This window comes from Zootoca vivipara, chromosome 1 (assembly GCF_965207765.1).
Source record: "Zootoca vivipara chromosome 1, rZooViv2.hap1.1, whole genome shotgun sequence".
Classification (NCBI taxonomy): domain Eukaryota; kingdom Metazoa; phylum Chordata; class Lepidosauria; order Squamata; family Lacertidae; genus Zootoca; species Zootoca vivipara.
In genome coordinates this window covers 37460088-37474614 of record NC_142582.1, presented here as the reverse complement: position 1 = coordinate 37474614, position 14527 = coordinate 37460088, and the positions used below count along the sequence as shown (strand labels likewise).

The 14527-nt window shown below is 39.3% G+C and overlaps 1 protein-coding gene across 1 annotated transcript in view; it reads right to left on the bottom strand.

Annotated features, from left to right (window-relative positions):
* The window catches only part of LOC118083125 (von Willebrand factor D and EGF domain-containing protein-like), a 197977-nt gene that overhangs the window by 22038 nt on the left and 161412 nt on the right, over positions 1–14527 (bottom strand). Inside the window, exons 23-26 of the mRNA XM_088661848.1 lie at positions 11921–12016; positions 10829–10924; positions 8434–8529; positions 6987–7082 (exon numbers count right to left, since the gene is read on the bottom strand). Of these exons, the coding sequence (XP_088517974.1) occupies positions 6987–7082; positions 8434–8529; positions 10829–10924; positions 11921–12016 (384 nt within the window). The remainder of the gene's footprint in view (positions 1–6986; positions 7083–8433; positions 8530–10828; positions 10925–11920; positions 12017–14527) is intronic.

Genomic DNA, 14527 nt, shown 5'->3' with positions numbered 1-14527 from the left:
CGGCGGTTCGAATCTGCATGATGGGGTGAGCTCCCGTTGCTCTGTCCCAACTTCTGTCAACTTAGCAGTTTAAAAGCATACCATTGCAAGTAGATAAATAGGTACCACTGTGGCAGAAAGGTAAAAAGCATTTTTATGCACTCTGGCTTCCTTCATGGTATCCTGTTGCACCAGAAGCGGTTTAGTCATGCTGGCCGCATGACCCAGAAAGCTGTCTGTGGACAAACACCGGCTCCCTTGGCCTGAAGCGAGATGAGCGCTGCAACCCCATAGTCACCTTTGACTGGACCTAACTGTCCAGGGGTCCTTTACCTTACCTTTTACCTATGGTATTAATGGTCTGTTAGGTTGGCAATGGCAATGCAAGTTTTGCCATTTCATCTAACTGGCACTGGAAATAGGTAGACAAAGAACTGAACACCATTAATGCTGAGCTTTACACGGTATGCTAAGAATGTCGTGATTCATCTCTCTTGCATACTGCAACATCTTGTATCTTTTAATAAGATTACCCTTTCCATTAGACCATAATTTAGCACAAAGGGACAGGGTTTTTCACTTTAATACCTCTCATTTTAGCTATAAGAAACAAAATGAGGAATCCTGTGTAGGGAGAATATTAACTCAGTTTCCTGGTGCCAGTTACAAGCCCTTTCCTTTTGTCTGGACCCTTTCAGAAGAACTGAAAGTCCATGATACTTAACTAACCTTTCCTGAAACTATAATTTAGATTCTGTTTAGCCCCAGGACAATAATTACCTGTCATCACATAGCCTGAGCAATACTGGAGATAAGGGGAGAACAGGACTATGCTGCAGTGCTGACTAGGAAGATACAGTTTTAGAAACATTGGATTTCTTTGCCCCGAGAGGCTGGTAAATTGACCTCTACAATCTATCCCACCTCAGTGAAAGGCAAGAGAAGTACCTCCAAGCAATATATTCTTAACCAGCCAAACAATCAAATGTATCAGATACAGCTGCTAGGTGGTAATGCCAAAAATAATGATAAATGATTGAATAGTAGGATAGGACAGCATGTATTCTTGATTCATTTTCAAGGGGAAAGTGCTATCAACTGCAATGGACAGATTAGATCAGCAGAGAATCATATGAAAAATACATCATTAGTAAAGGGATCAATAGCTAAGGTACAGGTAAATAACCTTATTTAGTTTATTTTAAATATGACCAGCCTTTAACCATAACTGGTGAAAATAATATACCATTCTTTGATATCATTTATCAGGAGATGTGTTACTAAAGTGATTGAGGTACATTGTATAAAAGAAAAAGAGGTAGCAGAATTCTTAACTAACAGCTGATTGACACCTCCCCAAAGGACCTCATGCAGTATGTGAACAGATATTAAGAATGTTCAGAACCACAAACCCCACAAAATTGTGAGACAAGTCATTCAGTGGTTTTGTGGTGCACTTCATTTGCTATTTTTGCTTCTGAGCTGTTATGAAATACAATCATCCAAATGCCAAGCTATTATTATTTGTGGGTTGGTTTTTTTATTTTTTAAGGCTAATGAGTTCACTACTTCTTTTTTAGGCTTCAATGTTGACTTTTTCAAGATTCCACCATACCCTTCCTTGAGGGATTATTTTTTTCAAAGTGCAAAAGATCTGTCTTCAAGTACGGTATCAGCCAAAATGACACACAACAAAGGGGACTCTTAACAGTATCTAGCTGTACCCTCCACATCCTTTAAGTCAGGCACTGGGAATCTATGGCCCTCCAGATATTGCTGGAGAACTGCCCCCAAAAGCTCTGACTATTTGCCACACTGGCTGGGTCTCATGGGAATTGGGTCCAACAACACAGGAAGGGCCACAGCTTCCTCATTTCTAAGATATTTTCCCATCAAAGTGTTTTCCCATAGCATATTACTTGGGGCGACAGTGGCAGCAGCAGAATCACTAAAACCTCATACTAAAAGGAGGACAACCTCTCATTCAGATGCAGAATTAATTCCCCAATTGTTTCCCCTGCATGCACCATGGAGGCTTATTCCCATCTACACCCTGCAGTGTTGGGCATTCCATCAGGTGCCCTGTGGCTATGTACCTCTGTCAAGCTTTCAAGGTATCATCGAGGTACATCAAGGTGGATCAAGGTTGTGCAGGTAGATTGGCTGCAGATAAATGTCTGCTCATGAGGAAGTGAATCTTCTAAAGCAGGTAACATCTGGTCAGGAGGAATTATATAGATAGACTAATATATCATTGTGCTGGAAACTTCTAGAATCTAAGTGGCTTAGGTAACACATCAACTGCATACTCCTGCTTCTATGAATTAATATCAACTTTAGAGGTCTAGCTGTGGGTGCCACCTAAAGCATCCACTAAATGAGCAAAAGAGACACAGCTTTTTCTGCAGTGGTACCACAGCTCTGGAGAGCTTTTCCTATCCAAAAGTGCTTTTTTCCATCAGAGATTTTCAGCTCATTTTTAATGTATAACAACTTTCAGTTCTATTGTTGCTAGGTTTTTTTTTAATGTGAAACATCATTTAGCCTCACTACTGTTTGTTTTCTACTGCTGATTATATTATGTTTTAATAATCTGTGTTGTTTGATCGTTGTAATCGTTCTTATGGATTGTTGCTATGGTTGATGATAGGGATAATGATAAGCGTTTCATTTTTGGCTTGTGGCTAATATCCTTAGCCAATATTCAGCACCAAACGTTCAATGAAAACCATGTCACACAGTAAAGATGACTACACAGTTGTTACAGGAAAGTACCAATATCGGTGTTTCTACAAATTATTTTAAAGATTTGTCACCAATACCATCAGGGCCAGCTGCAGAGATTTTGCTGCAGAATGGTGCTTCCCCCCATTCCAGTCTGAGCAGTGTGACAGTTGGTTAGAGTCCTTCACGACATGCGAGGCCAGCAATCTGGTTTTGGGAGTCGAGAACAGGCTGCATGACAAAATGACAGCATGGACTCTACACTACTAAGCATCTGCCATCGGAGGCAGCCTCATCACTTTGCTGAATGGTAGGGCTGGCCCTGAATTCCACATTAGACAAGAGTCATCAAGAACAAATGCATTCAGCAAGGCATGGTTTCCCTGCTACTTTGCAATGAAGATTTCACTCAGAGGCACAAGTACAGTTTCAATGCCAGGCTAGGCACAGGATCAGACAACAGTTGCGTTTGAAGCTTCAGAACAACCTTCATCAGAAAATGAAGATTAAACACATGTCAGTAACAGGCTGATGAACCAACATCTATGGACCAAGTTCTCATATAGCTGAGCTAATCCCATTATTTGCTGTTCATGAGAGAATGGCTGATACTCCCAATAGGACCAACATCATCTACCAGCAACCAAGCAACTCCTGATGGTGGCCCTGGGTAGTCATGTGGAGCTAGCACTGGATCGATGCTATGATCTAGTTGAGATGCCTGCAGTGGTGGGACCAGTTGACCCTCAGAGTACCTTGCAACTCTATAATTCTATGCTGGACACACTAGGAAATGTGGGGAATTTAAAATAGTGAGCACTAATGTAGGATGGGGCTCACCTTGTAGAGCTTCCCCTCATACCTTTCTCTGAATCCCAACCAGAAAGTACCAATTTCCCCCAACTAGCTTATTTTAGATGAATTGTGGAACTAGGGTCTCACATCCTTAATGTATTAAAGATGTTTAAAAAAACCATTCTCTGATATTTTTGCAGATAATTCTTCCATTTCATTAAAAATTATTCAGGAACCATATTTGCAAAAGAAGACACTCAATTTTGGAGGTTCTTGGGTTTGATATATATATATATATATATATATATATATATATATATATATATATATATACACACACACACACACACACACACACACACACACACTCTTCAAAAGGTTGTATGGTTATTACTTCAGGTCTCAGCATATTATGGGTTGTCATACTCAGAGCAGACCCAATAAATCAGTGGACTGAAGTTAGTCATACATCCATTCATTTCAGTAGGCCTACTCTGACATATAACTAAGCTGGAAAGAAGTCTATGAATTGATAGAATCATTGAATCATTGAACTGTAGAGTTGGAAGGGACCATGAGGGCTATCTAGTCCAACCCCCTGCAATGCAGGAATGTTTTGCCCAACATGGGGCTTGAACCCATGACTCTGAGATTAAGAGTCTTATGCTCGACTGACTGAGCTAGCAGGTCATGGATTCCTAACTGAAAAATACAGAGCTATGTCATAATTGTGCATTACTTCAACTTAAAAAATGTCTGTTTAGCTTATGCTAGTCTATTTTTTAAAAAGAAATCCAAGACTTTATAAGGATAAGCATTGTAAAGCCTCTATGCCATGTTTCTCCAACCAACGCCAAAAGTATTGTGTATGTTTTCCTCTTTAAAAAACAATCCACAGCTTCACATTGCGGGGGGCAGGGAGAGAAAAGCCCATAGGCTAGAGAAAAAGCCTTATGCTGCTGACCCCTGCTTGAAGAGGGTAATAAATCGATGGTCAAGTAGTGTTATTTCTTTAAAATTGAAGTATGGCTAAATATTGTTCTGATATATAATTTGCCATGAAAGGCATTTTCTTTAAGAGAGCTTTTATTGTTTGGCCCTGTGTGGATGCTGAATAATGGAATTCTCAGCAAGCAGAATATAGGGAGCCTGAACAGTAACTGATGCATAATCATACATTTTGCTGTCAGCTCTGACATCCTCTTCATTTTGCTTGCAAGAGTCTGGATAGCATAATCACAGTGTGGTTGTTTGTCAGCAAGCATAAAGTGTTGAAATCTCTGCACTTCAGCTGCCAGCCAATCCAAGATGTGTGATTTACATAACATTTCCCCCCCCTCCGCCCTGCTCCAGCGCTATATTTGTTTACACCAACAATCAACATCCACTTTCAACCTGAATGCATTTCATTTAAAATTAAAAACATAGCAAAAACAATGATAGAACAAGAATGAATGACAAGAGACACGGCGAAGAATATGTTCTGCCTCGCGCAACGGCAGCTGCCGGAAAAGGTTCCATAGAAAGCTAAAGCAAACAAATAAGCTGTGGAAGGAAGGACACGAGGCCATAAGCGGAGCACTTCGACAAACTCATAAGTGAACGAAGGGTGATTGTCTTCTCTCACTGTTGTGTCCTCCTTGTGTAAAGTTCTTTCAATTTAAGTTGATAATAAGAAATTAATTGGTCATCATTTCAAGCTCACTTGATTTAAAAAATATTACAAAGAAAGGATAATACAGAATACAACAGTGCATTAAAAGTTAGAATAGGGGTCACAGAATCAGAATTGTGGAGTTGGAAGGGACTCCTAGGATCATCTAGCAAACCTCCCTGCAATGCAGGAATGTGCAGCTTTCCCATACGGGGGATCAAACTTGCAGTCTTGGCATTATCAGTGGCTTGCGCTAACCAGCTGAGCTGTCCAGGCTGTTAGATGTTACTGTAGTTGTGCGGCATGGGAGTCAGCTTTTCACAAGTGACTTCCATGCATCTGAGGCAGGGATGAGGGACCTATGGTCTGGGTGTCCCTCTTTGGACCAAATGGGGAAGGGTCATCTAATCCAACCCCCTTCAATGCAGGAATCTTTCATCCAACGTGGGGCTCAAACCCACAACCCTGAGATTGAGTCTACCAGCTGAGCTATTCTATTCAACTAAGTTTTCCTCTGAGTCAACCCACTAAAATTGCAGAACATGACTAAATTAGGTTCATTACCTTTGTTAGGTCTTCTCTTAGGAAAACTTGGTTGACTACCACTCAATATCCTGAAAGCAGTGTACACTGAGAGAAGCAATAATGTGTAAGTAGGTGCAATTAGCTAAAAGAGAGGGAAACATATCAACATTTTATGTTGATTCAGAGCTGTTGACTCAGTACCTCCCATGTAAGCAGGTAGAAGTGCAACAATACTGCCCAATCTGCTTTGAGAAATAGAAGCAATATATTTTAAAAGTAGAAACAGCACTTTTCTAATGTACCATGACCTTAAAAGCTAGATGGCAAACTTAAGGCATTACTGTATCTCTCCCCTCCCCACCATTTCTTTCTTCTAGGTTCTTCCAGCCATGGGCTTCTATTTAGTTGTGTATTTTTGTAACAAAGCAAGGATGGTGCTTCCTTGTTCTCTCAGCTGAAGGGATAATCAATGCAATATGGGGAATAAGGCAGATTGCATGGCTGGAAGGGGATTCTGAACTGCTTTTTTCTTTGTCTGAAAGTTGAAAGTGCTTTGGAAATATACAGCCTTTTCATGCCATGTGTGGTTGCTTCACAGTTCCCTCCTTGCCACTTTCAAGCTGGTTTATGTGCGTGTCAAGAGAAGTTCGGGAGAATGAATTTTCGCCTGTCATAAATTCCCTGTATGACAGACATAGGAAGTTGCTGTGGAATTTGTACAACTGCCAAAATAACAAATCTCCCAGAAGACTACGGGAATCAAATGCGAATAGATATGCTAAGGTGTAGAGAGAATTATGACTGATAGGAAGAAAAAAGTAAAGCAGAAATCTTATTAGCTAACTGTATTAATTAGGCTAGAAAGATAGCACAGTGACATTTTAGATGGTCTTAGTCAGAGGCTGTGGATTGTGCTTTAATAATTTTCCTCACTAAGTTTAATGCCATCTAATTAGCTCATCTCACCCTGCAGATTTGCTCAGTTCACTTGAAATGAATTTAAACATATACATAGACAAGATCAGAACAAAATAGGCTTAAGCTCTTCCCTTTCTTTGATGCCATGATAGCGCCATTAATACACTGGGACATGGTCTAAGCAAACCTCTGGTAATGGGATGTACCACCTTTTGTAGCGAGGCTGCCAATATACGTGCCACGATATAAAAATTGAAGATTAGTACATTAATCCAAGCTAAATGTACTATTTAACATGCTTGGTAATGAGAAACTTCCTTAGGTGATAATGCATTTCTAAGGCAGGATATATTTGAAAAGTTAAAGAGAAGTGAAAAAAAAAACACCTTACTTTTCTGACACCTTCTTCCAACATAACCTTCCATGCAGGAGCACATGTTGTCTCTCATACACTGTCCATTGTTTTTACAAGGAGGATTGCAGAAAGCTAATTTGAAAAAGCAAAGAAAGAAAGTAAATGCCCCACTACTAATGTGACTGGGAACTGCGGCATAATCTCTAGGCAGCATGATGCTATGGAGTGCAGTACCAGCAAGGCAGTGCCTAGAATAATATCCAAGACTCCAGATTGGTGTAGCTCACGTTTCCACGGCTGCTTGTTTCTAGCCATAAGAGTCGCTGTGGCATTGGGGGAGAGGGAAATTATCATGTTTTCACACTGAACTGAGGTGCTGTGGTTCATACGACCTAGACACAAAGGGCTAAAGCCCCTCTCCCCCATACCATATTCCCATTCCATCTTCTCTTCTCCAAACTGACTTGGTGAAAAAGACAGAAAGAAAAACCCTATGAGGGAAAACTCCATCACAAATCGTTCATTCATGGTTTTCCAAACTTGGATCTCCAGCCATTTTTGAACTACAACTCCCATCTACCCTAGCTAGCAAGACCAATGGCCAGGGATGGTGGGAATTGTAGTCCAAAATAGCTGGAGACTCAAGTTTGGGAAATCCTGCCTTAGTCAATAACACCACATGAATATTTTTTTTCTTTTTTGCAATGTTCTACAAATGCACAAAACCAAATAGGACAGAATGATATATATCATAAATTGTATAGTAACTTAAACATCTATGGCAGGAAAAAAACTATTGGTTGCTCTCACACATTAGCAGGAAGGAGTAAAGTGGGAACAATGTTTCCTGTGAAATGCAAACACAGTCTTTTTGTGATTAGATTAGGTTAAGATTAGGAAAATATGCATGCATTTGTAACCATAAGTTTATATCAGATGCCTCCCCAAAAAAAAAATTAGAGAAGAAAAGATCCAGCTAGACTGTTTCTATGGGTGCCAAAGCAACTCAGTTAGTGGAAGTTCAGCCCCTGATAAAGAAGAGAAGTAGTTTATAGTCTGTCCTTCTCATTTACACTGAATTTAGATTAATGTGGGTAAGTATCAGACTATTTCTTATAATTGTGAACATACTGGGGTGTGGAATAATAAAATGCTGTCTTCTACACTGTGTAGAACATATACTTTTGCCAACATATACTTTGAAGTTCAGTTAATTACACATTGCAAATCTGTTTGTAATGGTACATTCAATATATTTTTCACACATTCCACTCTGTTGCAAAAACGAAAGTATAGAATGTATCACACAGCTTTCAGTTGAGACATTATTCTACACATCCTCTAAACAATATGCCAGCTACACGGTAGGTGACTTGTTCTGGATAAAACTGTGATGCAAGTGGATGTAGCAAATAATTGATGAAGATGTTAAAGTAGAGGAAAGGTATATTTTCACCAGTGGGATTCTATTTTTCCATCTTACCGAACTGACACTGAGGTCCAAAGAAACCATGAGGACAAGCACACGTATTCGGCCGAATGCAGGTCCCACCGTTTAGGCAAACAGGATTGCAAACAGCTGCATACAATTGAGGAGAAATGCATTAATTAGAAGACAACCAGACATTTTTATTCCTGGTTTTTCATAAACAATGGAGAATCCTTGTTTTAAACAAGGGTCACGATCCAAAATGGCACCTAAAACAATGCTTCACCGTGATCAAGACACCCCCCCCCGCCCCATACCAGCAGTGTGTTTTATTTCATAATTGTTTTGTAATCTTTCTCTCAGGTGGGCTTGTATTCCTGAGTTTTGAATGGCTGATCATTGATTTTGGGGGTGGAGTAGGGAAGAGGGATTGGTGTAAGCAAGTTAGGCTTTCCCAGCTTGTTGGAAATGTGGTGCTATTGAGATCTTCCATACGCTGACATAACTTCCATTTGTTCATAGCACATAAGAGGTGTGCACTGCATTTTAGCATTGCTGTAAAGGATTTGAGGAGTCTGTCAAGAAAATCTATAAACCACTTAAACCGGCATTTGTGTGCACAAATCATATTGGTCTCCTATTGGACAAAAACACCTTAAGGGAACCCAGGCTTGTTTTATTGGTTTGTGGATCAAATGAGAGGGTTTATAAACATGCATTTCAAGATTTGTCCTTTGCTCCAAACAAACCATCTTGCAAAAGGCTTAGTAGTTTAAATGAATAAGATGATCATTTCAGCATGCACAATCCTCCCTTGAAATCCATGAGCATTATATGTGGGGCAAAAAGCAATGCACGGCAGTGCTCTATGGGAACAATCTAGAGAAAGTGAGGTTCACTTAATTGCCATTGAAACTAATTGTACTTAAGTGCATTCATAAAAAAAATGTGTGCCTCTTTTATTCCTAAATGCGCACACACTATTATTGCAGAAAAGATTTGCAGGGGCCGTAAAAAGACAGCAATCTAACAGTCCCAGAGATTTTCTGAAACCAATCAACAGTATAACAGCAGGAATGTATGGTGCAGGGGGACAATGCTGTGTAGCCACCTTCTTGACAGTTGCATTGCTACTGCTTACTGGGGCAGGGAGAGAGTAGTGGCAAGATCAGGACTGCATGGGGGCATTGGCAGGTGCACCAGATTCACACTGCTGCTGCTTCTGTGCATCCTCAACCTTCCCACCATGCCTGCCCCATATTGTCTCAGCAAGCAGCAGCAACGCCACAGCTGGGAGGGTGGTAGTACAGCATTGCCCCACTGCATCAGACACTCCTGTAAATTTATTTAAGTAAGTAAGTAAGTAAGTAAGTAAGTAAGTAAGTAAGTAAGTATTTATATACCACTGTATCCTGGTGGCATACAATGTTAAAGCCACTGTTTGAAAAAATAATAATCATATAATCATTAAAGTGACTGGTTAATAAGTGCAGACAGGGTGAACTTACAGAATCAGCTGTTTGCCACAATCAGCCCTTTAAAACTTTCTTCTCCATTATAACCACTTACTTTTAAGGAAAGGCCTGGTGCTGTAATGTTTTTATTGTATGTGATCTTTCAGATAACAACCTCAAGGGACTGGTTAATCAAAAATAAAAATTCAATAGCTGGAAATCCCTGTGAGCTAAAAAAAAAGTCTTCAGGAGATGCCTAAAAGTCAAAAGTTTGGACACCTTCCAAATATCTTCTGGAAGGCCTTTGTAATACAGGGAACAACTAACAGTGCTCCTCTGGATGATCTCAACCATAGAACTGGGATGTATGGGCTCAGGTGGTCTTTACCAGAACAAAAAATATTGACAAGCTTCAGGTTCTCTGGAAAAGAGGGAGTCACCAAACACTTCTACAGGTAGCTCTAGGACTTGTAGAACCAAAGAAAGATGCCCCTATACAACATGCTCTTTCAAGAACCACATGCTACAGTTCCTTAGCTCTCAATAGCATTTCCTATGCACCGGCAGAAGGAGCCAACAGACTGTGATTCAACTAGTGGCCAAGTGGAAGTGGCACAAGTCCCACAATAGTCAAGGGCATCAGAGATCCTGGAGCAAAAGTAAGAACTACTGGGTAGATGTCACCAGATCAGAGGGACAGGAAACATTGTCTAAAGGGACTTTTGTCCCTCACTCACAATAAATATACCCACATGCGATATACTGTCAAATCTGGCTATAAATATAAATTAGGCAGTCAGAACCACAAGGAGACTGAACAGTGGAGCTTAAACACCACCAATCAGCCCTCTGATTTTTCAAAACAGACAACACAAAAGGAGAGGGGGACTCTGCTAGAAGTACATGCTGGATCTAGACAAATGATGGATGGGCTTTCCCTCCAAGTGAGGGTGTTGCACCCTTAAGCAATAAAGGATTCTGCTGTACATCTTTACCTGTCTCACACAAAGGGCTGCTCCATCCAGGTTTGCATTCACATTCATCCGGTGCAATGCATTTCCCACCATTGTGACAATGCCTATTACATACCACTAAAAAAACAAATTAGACCAAGGTTATTTGAGCAAAGTACAAAGTACTGGTTTGTGGTGTTTGTTTGTTTTTGCTTCAAATCGTGCTGATCAAAATCCAGAGCAGCTATTGAAATTTTCTCAGCCCATTTGCTACTAAAACTGAAATGAGAATGATATGTCACTTCCTTTTGTTTCCTGTAGAATTATAAACTACTTTGAAAGGATTTATACAGAGGCACTTTTAAAATATTCCAGTAATATAAATGCAGAGATATATATTTTATTTTATTTTAAAAAATCCATCCTGGGTAACCTAGTGTTCAAACACGGAGCAAAGAGTGCCATTACAACACTGCAATATACATTTGTGGTTTAACGGTAATATAGACAGCTTTTGCTCTAAGGCAGATTATTTTGCTAACCACTCTTAACAATAGTTTGAACCTTAATGGCAAAGCTTGCTACTTTTTTATTTTCTCTGAGTATTTTTGCATTGGCTTGCATAGCCTTGAATTCCATAACCATTATTATACACAAAGCTTCTTCTATTATCAGAGCTCATGCACAGCAAGGTGGGCAGACTTTTTATATAAATATAATGCACAGCACAGGAGTGGTATTCAGACTTAAATATATTTGTAGACTGTGGCTGCTACTCAGCTGTGTGCTGCTACTGAAGAGGCCTCTGCTCTGTCATCTTGCTGTTGCTCACCAGGCACTGGTGAGACTGGCATAGGGCAAATGTACCAGCAGAGCCAATATGCTGCTTCTGCTGCTGTGTTCGCACAATTCCAACCTTACCACCACCACCACTTCCTCTCTAACTCCCAGTAAGCAGCAGTGATGTGATCAAGCAGAGGTCAGATGAACAGCATGGCCTTACCACAGTGTCCACCCACTACTTATGAAAATTAAACGTAGGCTGCATTCTAGGATAATGTGTTGAAAATACAGGGATGTCAACAAAGAAAATAATTAAATTCAAGAAAGGCAAAATAAAAAAGATGCACATACGTGTTTCACATCTAGGGCCCACAAATCCATAAACACAGGAACAGATATTTGGAGTGATGCATGTTCCTCCATTCTCACATGAGGGATCACAAACTGCTACATTAAAAAACAGAAAGCAGAAAATTAGAGATTTGATACGGTATAACAGGTTAGCTACAATCAGGATCCCCAGTGACCTGTACTCTGATATTCTCACATAGCATTTTTCTATATTCCACAACTGCAAAATATGAACCTTCAAGATTTGCAGTAACAGCACTAGTCAATGATTAGAAGAGAGGGCATCAATAGCTGTGTCAGCACCACATCCTAGAATCTGAAGGTTACACCAGTATTTCAGAAACATTACGAGAGTGCTAAATTCCCATATTTATTTGTTTGCAATATTCGACGTCTGCCTACTCAAGAGTTCCAGGCGAGGAGAAAACAATAACATTAAAATTACAATTGACAATAAATCAATCGGCACCATAAAATTCAGGCCAAACACCAATAAAACATATGGCAGAAGCAAAAATGAAACATCTCCATGCCATTCCTCACCCACCAAAAAAACTGAGCAGAGATGTGCATCTTTACATATCATGTTTACCCAATCTGAAATAGCTTTTGAGTCAGTGTCTTAGAAATGAAGGGAAGAATTCAGCAATTGTTCAACCATGGGAAGCATTTCAGCTTGCTAAATGGTACAATTCCTCCTTTCCTCTCCTAGAACACTGTTCCAGGGGTTCTATTGGGAACCCCATATGTACTAGGAAGCAGAAGAATTATGAAAGGGTGGGGCACTATTGTGCGAGAAGGGGATATTTTGGGAGGGGGCTATTGGTTTTTGTATTCGTTTTTTTTATCTTGTGAACTGCCATGATATTATTATTATTATTATTATTATTATTATTATTATTATTATTATTATTTGTGTCTGGTTTCCACTTACCTTGAAAGCCTCAGAAAGACCTGCAGCTTAATCAATTTATTTTTAAGGCATAAGTTGGGCTGGTCAAATTCAGCTCCTTCTCAAGTTTCAGGAATGTATGGTGACATCCATTTGCAAGGTCCTTTAAGTCATTAATATTTTGGTGGACCCATCTTATGAGGCTTACTACTACTCTCTTTTAAGGTACAAACCCAGTTGAGAAGCCATCCCCTCTTTGCAACAGTATTTGGCTTCTGCATATTGATCAGCAGAATTGGACAGTTCTGTGCTTCTAAATGAATTAGTACAAACTTTAGAATTTTTTTATTGTAATGGCAATGCTCAGTGAAATCCACCTAAAGCTTTCCTAGAACAGTTGCAACAAATTCGGTATTTCTACCATTAAATGAAAAGAAGATGAGCATTTTATATAATGATGCAGATAAGTAACCATCCAAATAATATCATAGTATATGGCCGAAGCCGCTGTTGTTTTATGAAGTGATACATTGGGGTGGGGATGTTCCTGAAAATTGTTAGCTATTTTAACAACTAGTGTCACATTGTCCCTGTAAGGCATAAAATTCACCAAGTATTATGTATTTCTTTTCTCTTTGTGAGTCATCTTTCTCTTTTCATCATATCTTAAATTGTGAAGGGCACTGCAATTTTTCACTTCCCATGCCAAAGCACTTCACCTATTATTTCACACATTTATACAGAATATGAAATTAAAAGAAATCTGCTGCTTGTTAGGAAGCCAGAGTTGAAAAGTGAACATCCTGGTTAGAGAAAACATAAGAAAGATATATAAAGTATAACTAGCAAGCTGTCACCAATAATAAAAAAAATTTTTTAGTACTAAATGGCTTTCCAAAGCCTGCTCATGTCTCTTATGTGACAATTTTCTTCCCATCCTACAAACTGTCCAAAACTTATTTTTTAAAGATAAAATGACCCATTTTTGCTCACATTTTCTTATGTTGGCAGAAAATAGTAATAAGGAGAACATTATTTCAGCAAATTGACAATTTTATTGCAATATATATATATATCTATATATCGAAGTAAAGCTTCTTCCAAACTATTTCCACCATATAAGGATTCAATGCTTTTTGGTTTCAATGGCCTTTAAAATATCAGGGAATGATGATATGGTCACCACAATGTTTGATTTCCCATTTTTAATGTGAGGTCACAGAAATTGCTGAGTGAATGGGGAGGCATCTCCTGTGAGTCCAAGGAGACTCCTGTTTAATACAAGAAATGCAAGTTACAGGGGTGAAAGGGGGAGGGGAGGTTTTGAAGGGGGAAAGATATGAAACAAAAGTGATGTCAGCTAAAATGGCAAAGAATAGAGGAAGTTTCACTCCTCTGTTCACCGCTTGATACTCCCGCTGAATTTTCAGATCACCCCTAATTTATCATTCTAGATTGGGAAAGCAGCTAAGGCTCGTTTAGATTTCCAGCCCAAAGTTTTCCATGCAAAACTCCCTACAGGTTACCACAATGGTCAATCTACACACAATCTAATAACATACATAAAACCATTACATAAATAAAACCAATTTGGGTTTTTTTTAATTTTAAAAAATAATTTTCATTTAACTCTTTAATTCACTGTCTTCTTTTTATCTAGTGAGTCTCCCAAACATGTTGAAACAACTACCTTTTTTTTGAGTGGCTCAGTTCAC